The sequence below is a fragment of the Anguilla anguilla genome, chromosome 18, assembly GCF_013347855.1.
Source record: "Anguilla anguilla isolate fAngAng1 chromosome 18, fAngAng1.pri, whole genome shotgun sequence".
Taxonomy (NCBI): domain Eukaryota; kingdom Metazoa; phylum Chordata; class Actinopteri; order Anguilliformes; family Anguillidae; genus Anguilla; species Anguilla anguilla.
Window position 1 is genome coordinate 16,503,795 of NC_049218.1, and position 18,210 is coordinate 16,522,004.

General features: G+C 38.3%; 1 protein-coding gene across 3 annotated transcripts in view; it reads right to left on the minus strand.

The window, feature by feature from the left end:
* Positions 1-18,210, minus strand: part of csmd1a (CUB and Sushi multiple domains 1a) — a 500,723-nt gene that overhangs the window by 368,970 nt on the left and 113,543 nt on the right. For all 3 annotated transcript variants that reach the window (XM_035400756.1, XM_035400757.1, XM_035400759.1), the window contains exon 2: positions 6,986-7,202. In XM_035400756.1, coding sequence (XP_035256647.1) covers positions 6,986-7,202 — 217 coding nt within the window. The remainder of the gene's footprint in view (positions 1-6,985; positions 7,203-18,210) is intronic.

The window sequence follows — 18,210 nt, forward strand, 5'->3', positions numbered from 1 at the left end:
TAGATAAAAGTGCCGACTCCTGCTCCATGCCTGAAAGATCTAAAGGGCCTGTTACTTCACGTAATCCTGCCAGGCTCTTGCAGTCTCAGGCAGCTTGCTACTGTCCTTCCCAACATTTCAAAAGCTCACCCGGAGCTTTTGGCACCAGGGCTGCCTAGGGAATGTGTGCTGACGGTACCTCACTGTCTCGCTGGACAGCCAAAGTCTTGCAGTATGCTAAAGCTAGCAAGGTGGCCTTTGTGTGCTATTTACTTTCTAACATGGTTTAAAGACTCTGCTGTGAAATTTATATTATTACAGCTACAAATGAATGCACATGAAAGGTAGGCATCTCTTAAGAAATTAGCCAAAAACAGAGGAGCACAACATATATTGACAGCAGGTGCTCCTACATAGATGAGGTTTTTAAGTTAATTAACCATTAACAGCCCAGCATTAATAGGGTTCTGGATAAAAATGCCGGCAGGCTGGTTGTCTATGCATGGTCAGAAGACGAGACTTCAGTGACTTTGCAAGAGGGATGATTGTTGTATGTTTGGCATGAGCTTCCGTAACGATGACAGCTCAACTTGATTATGTTTCCTCAGGAACAGTGTCGAAGATGTCGTCACCATTAAACTCTGAGGGAAGGACAACGTTAACAAGGGGCAACTACCGACGGAAGCACATACTCCTGGATTGTGATGTCCATGTGTTAGTTTAAGGTGCAAGGATAGAACAGGCGAGCAACTCTAAATCAGCTGACTGGAAGTTTCAGGATGTGAGCAGACATTTTCATCAAGAATGGTCTCTAACGTGAGACCACTGTCAGGTTGCAGTGCATAAAACTCATTACACCTGCCAACACATGTTAACGAGTTCAATGGACTATTGAACAGTGGCAAAATGTCAATTAGTTAATCAAATTAATAAACCTTAATTTACTCCCATTGCGTGTAGAGGAATTTATACACAATAGAACGGTTTTTCTATTGTATGTCTCATTGGTTTTTATATCTTACCTGGTTTCCTCTGAATGAAGGGCACACTCATCCACTATGTATGCATGACTCTCAGGCTTGTGTTTCATTGGCACTTTGTGCTTACAGGACTTCAGTGTACCAGAAATAATGCGACAGAGAGACATTTTCACTGTTGCGTGAAACTTAATTGTCAAACACAGAGCAACAGCTTGTGTGGCTAAATGATCTTGACCATGTAAAATCTGGTGCAGTTACCTCACAAGTTTTTGAGTTTTTGTGATCTCAGCATGTTGTGTGCATATCAAAAAAGAGAGAATTTCAGGGGAAGAAAGAGGGGATGAGGAAGAGACAGTGAGAGAAGAAGACTGGAAGGGGGGAAAGGAGAGAGGGGTAGGTGTAAATATAGAGATGGAGAGTAGTTGCATCTCCAGCCCTTTGGGTCTAAATTGTTTAATTAGCATCAATGCAGAATGCCATTAGCATAATTATAAATCCTCAATGGTGGAAAAAAATGTTTTTGTGTTGTAAAAGTTGTAAGGTAAAGACATGTAGGAGTAACCTCCATGATCTCGTTGTCACCAAGACATGCAATGATTTCTGAAATAAAGGCATGTTCTGCAATCCCCAATTTGAATTTGCCAACAAGAGACACATTTATTTGTAATTCAAAGCTACTGTGAAATGTTACAAAGAAATGTATGTCCAAGTCTTATAAAATGGTGTACTCGGGTCAAAGAGTACCCTATCTAGTGCTGAAATGTAAATATTTTATTTAAAAAATAGGTATGTGTGGTATTTATGATAATATATACATACGGTATATTACATGCTTGCAGCTGTATTACACTGTCACAGAGGATGGGGGAAAATAATTACCCTCTTCAGGAAGAAAGACTACCAGATTATAACAAGAAGATGTCAATAAATAATGTAACTATACTACACATTGAAATTCATTGCTGTATCACTTTTATTTGACACTGTTGGTATATACACATATACACTGTATATGTATATATATATATATATATATATATATATATATATGCAGGCTAACCCAAGACTACTCACAGATGGCCATAAGAATTCATTAAGATTATGCAAAAAGCGTGTGAATAGAAAATTAATGAAAGGGAATGGAATGGAAGATGCATGAAACTCAGAACGGCTATTTTATGTATAATCAGCACACAAGATGCGTGCAGAATATTAAATGTGTTGCTGAGAGAGGCTTCTTCAGCAGAGAGAAAATATCAGCAATGTCTAAGCCAATTTCAAATGCTTAGACATGCCCCACCTATTTATTAAGTTGTGTATTGAAGCATGCTTCTCAATGTTATTGAAAATTCAAGTCTGAATGTGTTAACGTGGTGTCCTGAAGTAAATGTAAGGCTACAAGAGATAATAAAAAATATTTCTTGTGGGATGCTGTCACCCAGTCCTTTATTCAGATGAATGAACAATTCATCTGAATCATTGCATTACTTTAGCATGTTTCACATGTTCATAAGGACCTACCCTGTCGCAAAACACTCATTACTTTCCTATGACTTTGCATATGAAGAATTTTCAGAAGTCACTTGTAGTCAATGTGATTCACTGTAATGTAGCTGTTGCATAAGCAGATGACAGCAAAGACATTTCAAAGCTATTCATAAAGATGTGGCAGATATTTTATTATCATGTGATGGTACAGCTCTTTGAGAAGGATATATCACTGTACTTCTTGGGATAGTCTAGTCTGACATAACTTATTGTTAATGGTCACTTCAGATCAACAAAGAAAAAAGTATTGTGGTCACTTTTATTTTACAGGTGAATGGTACACTATATGACCAAACGTACCTGGACACCCCTTGGTCTGGGGCTGTTGATCATGGCTTGGGCTAGGCCCCTTAGTTCCAATGAAATGCAATGACATTCTAGACAAGTCCATGCTTCCAAATTTGTGGCGATAGTTTGGGGTAGGCCCTTTCCTATTTCAGCTTGACAGTGCCCCCGGTCACGCTGCGAGGTCAACATAGAAATGGTTTTGTCGAGATCGGTGTGGAAGAACTTGACTGGCCTACACAAAGCCCTGACCTCAACCCCATCCAAAACCACTGGGATCAATTGTGAACCCAACTGTGAGCCAGGCCCAATCGCCCCATCAGTACCCAACCTCACTAATGCTCTCCTGGCTGAATGGAAACAAATCTCTGCAGCAATGTTCCAACATTCCAACATATAGTAAAAAGCCTTCCCAGGAGAGTGGAGGTTGCTAAAGCAGAAAAGGGTTGACGAACTCCATATTAATGCCCTTAATTTTGGATGAGATGTTGGATGTCAGGTACCCACCTACTTTTGTCCATGTCATGTATGACATTGACAAAGAGGAAAAAAACAGACACTATTCAATTCTTTAGTTATAGGGTACTGAAATAAACTGGTAAACATTGCCCACAGGAAATAGTGGTGGAGTAGATGTGCCAGCTCAAGTTTAAAGGAAAATGAGCACGTTGTTTTACCCTGCAATATCGAATATTGCTAGCGAAGGACAAGCCCTGTAAGAACATGATGCATTGCAAGCTTTTATAATGTTGGAATCGCTGCTGAAAGCAAGCATGAGGAACTTTATAACTAACTCCCGCCTCCGTCTCTGCAGTAGGATTTTCTTTTTCTTTTTTTTTAGTTTGAAGATGGCATTTATCCTCATTTCTCATCATTCCTCATTCAATTCTGTGATGCTTTATAAATTATAGGCTCTGATGCGCAGAGGCAATGATGCATCCTTGATAGGGGGTGATTATATAAAAAAAAAAACAAGTAAAGATTTGTTGAATATGTTGTGGAGGCATGGGTGGTTTTGCAGGAACGAATTATATTTAAATCCATCATCCATTATAATCATGATATATTTATTCAGCATCAGTTTGTCATGTTATATCCACAAATAAAGGGTATTTCAGTAAAGATGCAATTGCAAAAGAGACCACAAGGACAACATGGAAAGACTGGAACCTATATTATCACCAACTTCTGGCCTCAAAGATTCATGCCATCAGTGCAGTCCTGCAGTTTACACAAGATAGCATGTACAGTATACATGTAAAGCAACGTTTGTCATCTTGCAGTAAGGTATCTCCAGTTCACACGAAATGATAAATAATAGAATAGCATTTTCCTTCCGCTCTTCAAGTGTAGCTGGAGCTTATTTTCCCTTGCAGTTCATGTGAAACTCCGGAAATGTTCTATATATGTAGTATGGTGACATAATCTTTTAAGGAAATAAAAGCTTTATCTTTCAAGAGCTTTTTACTAGCCGTAGATATGAACAATGTGGCACAGACAACCTGTGAGTCAGGTTATATAAATCTGTTATCTAAATATTGTGCTGTTTCTCTGACCCTATATAAGCTCCTCCTCTCTTGTTTTCTGAGCTACGTTGCTCATGAAACACTTTTTCATGAAAATTTCACCTTGAAAAGCATTCAAAAATCATGTTGTCAGTGGCATGTTGTGTTATTTTACCCTGGAAATTTCTAAAATTACTTCTCATTTGAATTAGAGCTCCTGTTTTTAAATTGTGCCTTGGCTGTGAAAATAGGATTTAATATGAGGAAAGGGGTAGGCACAAAGAATACATGTGTGGTAATTTTCAAATCCAGATCCATAAATAATTATAAAGTGGAATATCTCTTAAAATTCACAAAAGATGTACTGCTTTGAACGGCTTATCTAGTTGGGAGAAAGATGGATCATCACCTACATTCTCAAGGTGCAGAAACTTAAAGAAGCTATGATATGCATAACGTGTACTTGACTGGGTTTGATTATGTATGTGTGTTGGTAGATTACAAAATAAAAGGATGCTAGTTTTGTTTAAGAAAGAGCCTATCATTAATTATCTTGCAAATTCAAGCATAAGCTCTTATCCTACACAGCACTTATAATCAAATAATTGGCTTAGCTACTCTTCTATTGGAGGTTAAAGGACTTATTTTTACAATTCTTTTTTTGTCCCCAAGGGCTTTTACCCTTATCTGGACTGACTTAAATTGTTCACTTCTTTCATACTATCCATTTATTCTGCCAGATATTTGCCAGTGCAATGCAGGCTAAGTACCTTGTCCCCTTGTACAATAGCAGGATCACACATGGGATTTGAACCTGCAACCTTATGGTTACAAGCTCATTTCCCAAGCTCAGACACTCATCCTTAGAGACCAGTAAATGATAAATGGCTAGCTAGCACACCGTTTCTAGTTTTCTCTCCCATTCAACACTACAAGGCTGCTTGCTGGCATGTTATCAGTATAGAACATATACACCATTTAATGAAGCGCAGAGAGAAAGTGCAAACTCAATTTTTCCATTTCCAATAACAGAACCTTGGCTAAGGGATATAGAACCACAAAATAAAAAAAGGCTGTAAGTGCCCCCATTCCTGTTTCCATTGCATGTCCCTTGTAAGGGCTGGCCACTCCTCCTCTTTACTATGCATAGCCAGGGAAGTGAGACCTCATATTCCTTCAACATGACCATCTTGTACAAAGTAAATAAGCAAATGCTCACTTGTGTGTGCGTGTCTTCTCTCAGTTTTGTTGAAGGATGCAGTATTCACCTTTCATTAGTCCTGATTTCTGCTTATTAACAGGCTAAGTGCTACTGAGGCACGGTCAGATTTTTTTCTAAAGTCATTAGTTGCAACATTGTTGCATTTTTCTGGTATCAAGGTAACAAAAAAACTATTTAAATGAAGAAAAAAAAACAGGATGAAAGTCACTAAAAGTTGAACCCAAATTGAATCCAGGTTTACATTGGTAATGGCAATAAAGAGTACATTCACCATGACATTCTGCATCAGGTGTAGAAATACTGCTATTTCAGAGATACTTACCGGTAAAAGCAGTTGTTCTCGAAACTACTCTAGTAAGAGTAAATCGTTCACTTAAAAGGTACTTCAGTATTTCAGGAAAAAGTTACTTTCATGGTACAAGGGAAAGTACAAAAAAGAGAGATTTAAAGGAACGTTTCACTTTAAAATCAATTTCCTGTCATGTTCTACTCATCCTCATGTCAGCTGAATATCTGGTGCGGTTTTTGTAGCCAAAAACTGCAACCTGCCACTTTAGAAGTGACTTCAGGGAAAAACAGAAGGAAAAAGTCCTGAATGAAAAAAGAAACATTGAAACAAACATATTCAAAACCGTTTGTTAATCTAATCTAATCTACAAAGATTTAAACGGCCATATCGTTGTCATTTGGGAATCTCTGATCTTTGATGTTATTCTTATATTGGCCCCTATCTAATTTTCCAAAATTGAAAATAAAACCTTGCCATGAAGCCTCTGTGCAGCGTGGCACAGACAGTATTCACTTTTTTAGCCTTTAGTTACACTTCCCCATTTGCTAGTGAGATGAGAAACTTTGGAGAGGAGACAGGAAGTGAATTGAATGAAATTAATTAAATAATAGCCATTTGTAATCTAATATCATAAACAATAGCATATACAGAGATCTACAGTAGTGACGTCCTACAAAATAGCAATAAAATCTTTTCTACTTCTCTTGTAGTTCTACCAGACATCATAATCTAACATTTGACAGCACCATATGTCCTCAAAGAAAAATGTATGAAAATAATAAAAACAATATCAGCATTCATTGCACATACAGTAATTCAGTTCATGACTGAGTTTGTTACTGTCATTAATCTCAGATTTTTCTTGACAGGGAACTTCTCAAAGCATGTACAGAATAAAAGCCAGTTGTTCCCTCTTGCTGAAACACATCAGCACATTTGCATGACATAAAGTCATGAACTAAAATTCCAAAGTTGTTGAGATGAATATGACAGATGCTAGCCAGCCTCTTGAGCCATTAACTGGAAAGACACACACCTCACGTGATCATTTTTCCCCGGACTCAGCCCAGTATGACAGTCTTAAAGAATACTCTCAATTGGGCTCCACAAAACACCAGCATATTTGTAATACAGGAAGGGGAAAGACTGCATGAAAAAATGAAACCATCCTTATTACCTCATCTTCAGGTTGCCGGGCTGAGGCTGCCCATCGTAGATGGAGACAATGTCAAAGTCCTCCTCCAAAGCGAAGGTGTGAAATGACAGCTGTATCCTGTTGCGTTCCCCGGTGACTATGATCCAGGTGCAGTTGGCATAGTTGGGATAACCGTGAGGAAAGCCGGGGCTCTCTATCGTCCCATTGAGCCCCTGTACCAATCCGCCACACATCTGACCTGAGAACAAAAGAACCAGGAATGACCGTTATCCATCGACGCAAAAAGTCTGTAGATTTCCTTCATATTAAACGTTAAATGTCCTAGCTGAATACAGCAAGACACGGAAAAGTCCAGAAAATATAAAATCTGTATATTGTGCATCAAACATAAAATAATTTTAATTTTTAAAAATCATCACTCTCAGCAGAGGTCATCCACTGTTCATCATCCACTAAACAATTAGACAAGATGCTCCTCTGAAGGATAATTCCACAATTATCTGTGAATAACAGTCAAATGTTGCCTCCAAATATCAGTGTTGTTAGCCCTAAATGGGAATATAACACAAAACGCCATCTGTGGATGGTACAGAAAAAGAAAGACAGTGAAACCATTGGACAGCTTTTAGCTGACAGCTGAAAACAGTCAAACTCTCAGATGAGTGGGTTAACTAAGGCTCAGAACCAACAATGCAGAATCAGGCATTAGCTGGGTCACGTTGCTTTTCACCCTCGCAAAAAGGATCTAATGAAGGAACCGCCTGCTGTCCCGCGTGCTCAGCGGCACGCACGCGATCATCTGCAGGCTCAGGTCACTGGATAACACAGCAACACTAAAACACGCTCAGTGAGGGTCATTTGCAGAACATTAGCCACATTTCTAAAGTTCTGGCACTTCTGTCTGAGCCTGTGCAAACCCAGAATGCAATGCAGTGTAACTGCATGTATTACAACAAAGGGAATGTTTGTGTGTGTGTGTGTGTGTGTGTGTGTGTGTGTGTGCGCACGTGTGTGTGCGTGTGTGTGCACAAGAATATGTGTTAATACGTAATTAACTGTGTGGGAATATGTGTTAGACAGATGGGTGATGTATTTGTCTGCAACAAGACAAGGGGAATGAAAGAAGGAAAAGATATTAACCCTTTCACTGAAGAATGCTGTGTGCGAGTCTGTGGAATCCAGCATGCCACTTCAATCCCAACTACCATAAACCTTAGATACCTCATAATGTTCATATTTCACAATTCAGGAAAACGTGATGAACAATATTGAACAGGAGAGAACGTGAAATAAAGCTAAACAGCGATATATCGCTGATTTCCTAATAATAAACACTGTTGAGTCTTTAAACACCAGGATAGATCTGAATCATCCTTTGCCTCAAGTATTGTCCTCAGATCTATTGCGTTTGTTTGTTTGTTTGTTTGTTTGTTTGTTTGTTTGTTTGTTTTCACACAGCAGGTCAGCTGCATTCGCATATTTGAGAATGATTATGAATGCTACAGAGGTAGTATGTATTATATATTTTTCTGCAATGACCTTCAGATTCTGCCTTCTTCTGATGATGATTCAAAACTTTTCCAATCAGTCTTTTGCCCCACAGTATAGTTCAGTGCTTCCACCAGAACATTAAAGGTCTGGCATAGTTCTGTTCCAGTACATTACATTTTAGCACCATGGTTATTCAGTTGAGATAATATGTGGAGCTGTAATGGTTCCCCAAGTACATAGCTCAGTACAAAGCTTTGGTCATGGTCCCATACCTACCTCAGTAGTAAAAATTGCATGTCAATATTAAATGGACAAAAAATGTGAAACGGCTTTATTCTGAAATTGTTTTTTTTTTTCAACTCCCCGACTCGTAACGGAAAGACATATATATATAACATCAAAACAAGAACTGAAATATAATTCAAATGTGTATCAAGTCATACTAATTACAGGGTGTGATATAGATTTTATAATTTTCCCCATTTTTGCCATTTGTCTGAAAGATCAAAAACCCTTTATTCTGTCCCATAATGACAATTAAACACACCATAGATCCACAAAAATTATAAAAGCTACAGCAAAAAATGAATTAAAGAAACAATCATAGGGACAGCAGGTCAGGCAGCTCATGCTGAACCTAGAAGATCAGCACGTGTTTTGTTAGAGGCCTTGAAATGCCACATTGTAAGTTATGGCACAGCACATGGTCACAAACATCCTGAGTGTCCCCCCCTCCCCCACCCCCACCCCGAGTGCTTAAAGTGAGAAAATGCAGGATTAAGGGTAACCAGATAAGAAGGCAATACAATCGCAATCACAGATGGGGGGTAGAGAGATTGCGATCGTGGACAGCGGGGGGTGGGATATTGCAAACCTAGAGGGGGGGTGGGGCTGGTGTTGGAGATTGTGATGGTAAAATGGGGAAGGGGGGGATTGCAAAATAAATAAAATAAATACATTAATAAAGCATATGAGAACCAGCAAAATGCTACTAAAAGTGCTTGGTACTCATATGAGCAAAAAAAAGTCCCCATACTAGTTCATTCCAGCCCACTTCAAGCATTGCCTCCCCCACGTCCTTCGTTTTGTTTTTGGTACAAGAGTTCATGTTGTGGTTTTTGCACATACAATAAAATAAGTTTTTACTTGATGGAAACTTAAAACTTTAGGAGATGTCTTTGTATTACAAAAAAAAGTGCAGTGTGGTATTTCCAATTTCCATGCCAACTGCAATGATCCTGCCAAAATAAATTGGGGCCAAATTTGACAGGTGGACTTGCAGAACTCATGGTTATGATTTTGTAAAATCAGGAAATTGTGTCCCAGGCTGTGGAGAGGTGTAAGTACAAGTCAAGACAACGTGAGATGAGCAGGATAGGCTGTCTTAATGCTTTGTCTTACACCCAGCTGAGTCCTATCTGACAACCATGACCCAGAAAGTGGTGCAGATTCAAAGAGAAGCGTGCTCTCCTCAAGGAATTACTTATGTTAAAAATGTAGAGTTGGTTGACATTTATTTCACAAAACAAACTAATTTCTAATTCTATTTCGGAACGCTTAAAACATGCAGAAGTTGATCGTGAAGAAAGTATATGTATGTAGATGACCAATGCCCGGCTCCACCCCAGTCAGCAGTTTATTTGTACCAGAAATTATTTTTTGAAATAATCATTTATATAATAATAATATAATAAAACAACATTGAGTTAATAATAATTCCTTGCATTTGTATAGCCATTTTTGCATACTGAGGGTGCTTTACAGTGATGATAGAAAGACTCACTGCAACCACCACCAATGTGTAGCACCCACCTGGGTGATGCACAGCAGCCATTTTGCGCCAGAACACTTTCTCTTTGATTATGATTGCTTAGAAACATCTGTGAAATTTCTATTGCCAAAAATAAATGCATGAAAATGTGCTTTTTTTAAGGTCTCTCTTGATATCCAAATAATATCTTGAATTTTCCATCTCATACTTATGTTCTAATTTTGAATGCAATTAACAATGCCATTAAAATTCTAATTGAATAATAACATTGGACAGTGTTCCCCTGTGTGTGTGTGTGTGTGTGTGTGTGTGTGCTTGCGTGCATGCATGTGTGTGACTGTTTATGTATTTGTTTGTTTGTTTGTTTTTATTTAATTGTAAAGTCTATTTTTGGCCATCATATTGATTTGGGCTTCAATTTCAGTGCTATGGTTGCTAGGCAATCTCAGCCCACGGATGGACAATAATAACTGATTTCACTCGTAATTACCACTTCACACTTAGTTTCATGGTGGGGCTACTGATTTGCTATTTATAATACAGTGCTGTGTCAGTGCTTGATATAGAATTAGTTCATCCTCTCAATCAGAATGTCTTCACTGGGTAGAAAGTTCACAGAACCCCAGCATTTCCCTGTTCCTCCAAGCCCTGTCCCTTGCTTGAGGGAGTGTTCTAGTGCAGCACAATCTTAGGTAGCAAGATTACACTTAACACTGGTGTTATGGAATGGAATGCATGCACGTACAGAAAACCGTCGAGGCAGCGGGAGTTTCTTTCACCCTCGGCCAGCCCTTACAAATATGGAGAAGAAATTAGCATTATTAAGCACAATTGAGCCCTTTCCACTCCAGAGAGTTCCCTCGTTGGATGTTTACTTATGCAAACATCAGGACTTGGGGTAAGGTAAATGTACGACCGGATGACAAATACTGTATCACCAGGTGTGACCCCAAAAGAATAATACTGGCAGTTTTTCCTGCTTAAAATGATGGTAGAGGTACGTCTCTAAAAGAAAAAGTACATTTATTCTTAGCTCTTTAGATAGCAAGGTGAGTTGTGTGGATTTTGACAACACAGCAGGGCAGGGCTCTGCAGTGTTCCCATTTTAGGAGCATCTGCATGACATGATTACATATATTTTTTGTAATGACAATAAACAAACTGCAAACATATCCAAACCACAAGCAAAAAGGCATTACTTGGCTCACATATAGGATACACAGGGGATACTAAATGATAATGGCTGTTAAAATGTCCCAGGTCTTCATCATGCAATCATCATCAAAAGGCCAGAATGTCTCCAGAAGAGATTCAACCTGCCAAAATCCGCTCATGCAACTGCACTCTGAAACACCCTTCACTGGCCTCCGGGAGCCGCCTCATTTGCTTCAAACCCCTCACACTGACACATCAAGCTTCGCACATCTCTAGGTCTTGTGAGGTCTGCTTATCATGTAAAATTCTCTTCTGTTAGCCACTTTGGCTAAAAGCATTTTTAAAGTGAAAAAAATTGTAAATAGCAATATTTTAATAAAACGGGAAAACTTTCTTCTGCTGCATTATTTCTGAGAAACACAGTTTTTTTTTTAAAGAAAACTTGCCATTTTTGTATAAAAACGGGAATTTCTGCCAATGTTAATTTGGATGCCTTCTTTGTTTGACTCTGAACCAAAGAAAATTCTCCAGAGGTTGATCTGAACACTCATTAATTTAATTGTGACTCACTTAGTTACCTTTAATTGTCACTCAGCTACCTTTAATTGTCACTCACTTAGCTATCTTAATTGTTACCAAGCTAGCTATACTACCTGCCAGATGTACACAGTGGGAAAATTCTTCAGCACTGCTTACAATTAGCGTCAGCAGGGAGTTATTATCCCATATTATCATTACTAAACTTTGGTTTTTTAATAATGCTTCTGGCACAACATAGTTCATATACAGTGAACCATGTAATTTACTTGCTGTGAAATTGAAATATAAATACCCATGCTGTCTGATTTTCTTCTAAAGCAAAAGTTTATCTAATTACAGCTTCATTCATACATTTACTCTCACACTGGCTGAGCACAGTACATTTATTCATAAACAGCACGCTAAATAAAATAAAAACAGTCATTTAAATGTTAATCTTTAATAGTTACAGTTCTACATTAGTTTTGAGACACTGGTTTAGCAAAGAAGTGTTTGTCAGGGAGAACAGTAGCCTAAAACTTACATAAAACCTTCTTATCTGAAATGTAAGCAGTCCACAGTGTCTATGATTCACACGAAATTTGAAACTCATAATTTATGATCATTTCTGAGGTGGCCATATTGATGTGGTTGACTTTTGCCAGAACACCTACTCTTTTATAATCAGTGGCACAGAGTTCTGCATGGTGAGTCAACTGAGCCATTTAGCATGCCGTTTGAAAGACATCTCCTGAAGTAGTTTCCCCATCACTGCACTGGAGCGCTGGTTTTATACGTACTAAGTACGGAGGAATGATTAGCCCCAGTGACCCACCACAACTACTCCCTCCAATAATTTCATTTTCCCAAGTCTCCTTTTCGAGTATTAAATAATAAGCCATGCCCTTCTCAGTCTCAGCCATGAGAGGAACAGGCCCCACAGTGGTATGACTGCCGCTTAGTACTTATCAAAACATAGGAAAAAAGTTCAAGCAAAATGTCAGGACGATTTCTACCTCGCTTTTGTTCCACGTCACATGTAAAAGATAAGGCTTATTTTGCAAAAAGTGGCCATGTTTCATGATTTATTAAAAATTTACTCACTAGAAAGGGGGAGGGGTCTACATATGGGTGCAATCACATATCCCTTATGATTTTGTGCAAATTGAGAATTATATCAGGTTACATTATGGGCAAAAGAATGTAGTTTCTACAGGTCAGGCTGCATTGTAGGTAAAAGGAAGTTGTTGTTTTTTTCTGTTCTTAGAGTGGGTGACCTTTTGAACAGAAAATAAATGAAGAGTGCCACTTCTGGAATTTAAAGTAACACTAAACTTGTAAACACATGCTATTTAAAAGTACACTTTAAGATTGACTTTGGCCCTCAGTGAGGTTGCTCAAAGCATCTCAGAGGCACAGAACAGCTTTCCTCTTTTTCTCCTTTATTTTTAAACATTCTGGAATCATGTGTTACATTCCCCCGCTCTACAGAATCACAAATGAATGGATACTAGATTTCAAACTCTCGCAAAATATTGGTGTTGTTAAGACATCAATAATGATATCAATAATGAATGTAGGTTTTGAGGGCGCTCCTGGATGAGTTATGCCATTCATATTTGGATACAAGGGTATTTTTATTTTATAAGATTTTAACAAAAATGAGCGCTGATCTCAGGAACTTAGTAGATTACCTTAGGTCTTCAGTCTCAAGTATACATAATGAGACAGCTTTTAGTCTGTGTGCCGTCTAAACACACTGCAACGAGGGCCAGGTTTACTAGAGTGTTTTTGAGTCATCAACTCTTTGCTTACTAAGGCAGCTCTTCCAATTTCTTGGCTCAGGTCAAAGGAAAAGGCTGCTCATAAACAGAATGAAATCCAAATGCGCATAATATTCATGCATGTCAGAAAAATGTATGATATGACAATAATGCATCAAGTTAATATAGGGTACAAAACAATATTCAAGTACTGTAGCAACTGTTGAAAAAAAAAAATTAAAAATCATGAATATAATGTCAGTTTTGCTGAATATACAGGGGCATGTTTCCCAAAAACTTTTGAGAATCAAAATTAACAAGTATTTGTAACTTTGTACAAGGGATCTCTATGTGGGAGTCCCAAACACACCTGAACCCTCCTAAGGACCGATGTACAGATCTATGGCTATCTACCTCAGTTATCCCAGTGAAGGGTAGTCCATCAATAAATAAACAATAGCTTGACTATGAATTCTTTTGAAGAAGATACTGTGTAAAATACAACCACTCATATGACATTAGAGAAACATTTGTTAATTCATATATTTTTACTTTTTTAACCGGAATGCATAAGTTTTGATTTCTGCTAATGCATAAGCCAGTCCAGAGTGCAGAAGGCCTACAACACATTCATTTATGGTACATCAGCCAATAACAAAGCAACATCATGCAGTTGTCACACATCAAAAGAGAAGGCAGCAGTTATCTGAGAAGTATTCTGGGCCCTACCTCCAGAACAATGTGTATGTGACTGCTCGTCCTTGTGCTTGAGTATACTACCAAAACACCCCCCAGACCCCAATTTTTGCTAACCATTTAATTAATTTAAAATATTTACCCACGTAGCTAACGGGGAGAATTGTTGGCTAAGGAGCATGTCAGCAGGTGAAATTCCAAAACGCAAAGAAACCGCTGTCCAACGCTCCAGGTGTTACTAATAAATTGGCATTAGCGCACCGTAACATGACCTCGCTGTCTAGCTGTAAAGTCTGTGAAAAAGTAAAAACAGCAAGACAAAGGAAATATACGTCTCCGCAGTCGGCTAGAGGTGTGTGAGCCCCCATCACTCCCTAGTCAGCTAAAATGAGCCACAAAGGAGACAAACTACAATTACTTTCAAAAAAGGATCATTACTTAGTTGATGCTTTTATCCAGAGTGGCTTACAAAGTGTACACAAAAAAAGGTGAAGAAAAGAGTGACATTTTATTACTGTCACAACCGATAGTAAGTGTAGATACAAAATTTACAACAGGACACCGGAGGATTTGAAGATATTGTGGTAATTTTAGCATAAGTATACCCAGAGGTATTCAAGCCAGTTCTCCAGCCTTAGGACAGTGGACAGACAGGACTGTTATTTACCAGCCTCAAATATGAAGGCTAGAACACTGAGTACTGAAGGAAAACAAAGTAAACTATCTCTGTAAAATGCCTTCAGTAAAGAGCACTCTTTCTTGCTAATGCGTCTGCCACCGAGTGCCAGCCTGCAGGTATCTTTGCCTGCCGCTGCTGAAGACAATTTAAAGGCCACTGCCTGCCAAGTTTTCAGTCTCTGCACCTGCAGCTATGCCTGACGCAGCCCAGGACCTATGGCATATGAAAGGCTCAGCCTCAATACAGGATTTCAGCTTGCATTAGAATGACACACATATATACAGTACATACATACACACATACATACATATACGTACATATATGTGGAAGATATAATTGTTCTATTCTGAATAGTATATTTAATCATCCTATTGCTCCTCAATAATTTATTTTTACAATTTAAAGGGATGGGAGTTTTATTAATTGAACTTCATTTCATGACAGAATATTAAAAATTCAGATTGAATGATTCAGATTGAATGAATATGATTTATATTGGTCTTTTTTCTTATTCTCATTTGCCTTAGTTCTTGTTTGTCTGTCACTTACAAAATTGCCCTGTTTACATGTTTGTTGTTGCACACCTCTGTGTCTTGCCAGCAGGAATACTTTTCGGTGATTGTTTTGGTCCTGTTTAGTGCACAGGGGGTGTGCAGAGATGTCACTGTCCGTGCCTGACAAACTGTTGACTGGGGGTTGTTTTCTTTGTCTGTCACTGAAATTTAATAAATGTATCTGTCAATGTTTCGAGAAGCAAATGACCATGGTTTCATTTTCCGTTCATTTTTTCTCAAAGATCTCATCTTCCAAATATCATTTGTCAACTTCAGGAAGAAAAATGTATGTATATGATGCATTGCCTGCGCATCTTCAAATTGAGCATTTGGATTTGGATATACCGAGAGTACACAAACGTCGTGCAGTACACATCTGCAGTGTATGGAACCAGGCCCACTTTGTTAGTCAGCCTGTACATGTAACAGCTGGGTTTTAGCTCAGTATCCGTACAACAAACAGTGTTTCTAATTTGCAAAGGTATGACCTCCCTTTTTTCCAAGGTCTTCATGATCAACTTGTACAGGTTTTACAGGTATCTCTAGCATTTCAGGAGCATTCAGAACACCTCCTTCCCCCATTAGTCTAAGGTATGTCTGTACAATTTGTTTCTGCTATTGTTCTTATTGTATTGAATTCTTTTTTCACTTCACATTTGTTATAGTCTGAACTGCTCCTATAAATTCTGAGATTGCTCTGAAACTTCCTCAGATTATTATGACCACAATATAAATGTATAAATGTAGAACATAAATGTGACTGATATAACTTTTGATCTTTTAAATTACTTTAAGTTCAATTGATTTTAAGTCCCCAGAAGCTCTGTGTTTGTGTGGCAGGAACATGGTTGGAGAGGGTGCATTCATACCCAAGTATTGTCCTATATTGATATTTTAGCTTCAGGGTCATGAGAGCTTTGATACATTTTCTTTTTATGCTTTCAGTCCAAATGTTGTAATCAGTTTTATTAAATAAAATAGTCGGCAAAAGGCTGAAATAGTTTACGAGAAAGGCTCCACTAGACAGCACAATGACCTATGACTAATGCCTAATGATAAATGACCTGTGTCCGAGTGGAACACTGGAGGAGTCTGTCTTTGTGGTTCAGCAAACAGAAATGTGCGTAAATACACAATCACTAACATCATAATGTCTTTGTTTTCCTTATTTTTATACTTTTTATACTAGGCCTTGGGTAAATTTCACCCATTTTGGCCTGCTCTTTTAGAATGTACTGTAGCAAGAACTTGGTTTAATAATGCTGCTGTGCAGTATCTTGTTATTGAAATGGGAGTTCACCACACACTTCATTTCAGGAGACATATATATCTATATAGGCTCTGGTAAAGATCCAACTGGTAAAAATAAGAACAGTGTAAAAATAGTTACACTGAAAAAGTTGGATGGTCATATGGCAAATAGCAATATACTGTAGTTTCTGACTACAGCATGAAATAATCTGTGGGCATATGGTTACATATGCAATTATGTATCGTTTATGATTGAGATGGCTGTGGTAGAACATGGGTCTTAGACCAGGGGACTCCACCATGTAGAGTTGTATTTTATAAAATAAAAAGTTTTTATAAATGAATAAATAAATAAAAAACCATTTTACAAAGATTAAGGACTGGGGGGTGGGGAGGGGGTGCTAGGGGGGATTCTATCTGCACCTGTGCCAGTTGGCCAGTTTCCCCCTAAGCCACCTTCAAGGCCCCAGGAAGTAGAAGATAACTTTATTGAGCCCCTAATGACACTGTGTAGCCAAGTACTCAGGCCACACGGTCAGAGTATAATCAAGTGCACAACAGCAGTGCCTCACAGTGGATAAAACCTCACCGAGCTGGTATGTACAATGCAGTTCGGCTGCCTGTCCATTTCTCCACACTGCGTCTCACTGTTAAGTCTAAGCCTGCTGTTGAAACTGCTCTTCATCTGCTCACGCTAAGATATTCTTTGTCAGATCATGCTAAATTTAAAATCTCCAACTTTAGGTTATGGCCGTGACTTGTATGACTGGCTGTGCTTTTCAGAAGGAAAAAAAAAACAGCATATTCATTCATTCATCATCCCCGTTTGAGTCATGCCCAATAATTTCAGTTTCTGACAAGGACAAATTCATCCAAGCAATCCTGTCCTGCAATGTATTAATGTTTTTCACAACTCCAGTGAGGAGCTATCTACAGTATAAACTGTTGTTTCAAACTTCTCAATGAGGGGTGCTCTGATATCATAAACATGGTGATTCAAAACAACACAAAAAATGCTCTGCTGTTGTTAAGCCCCTTTATAAACTCAAAAACTTTTGCCATGTATTTCTATGGTAAAAAAAAATGTATTGTGTATCAGACAGTTCTGTGTGATCAGGAGCAGAACACTTTTAAATGTATTTGCACTTTCACTTAGCTATTTGTAGAATTCAAACATGTTTTAGGTGTGTGTGTGTGTGTGTGTGTGTGTGTGTGTGCGTGCGTATGTGTATGTGTGTCTGCATGCGTGCGTGCATGTGCTTTCATATGCCAGCAATTTTCATCTACACTGGTTAATTTATTTGATCCTTTGTGTGCAGTGTGAGTTAGTCAGTTGGCGAATTAATATGTCATGATAAATCTAAAGT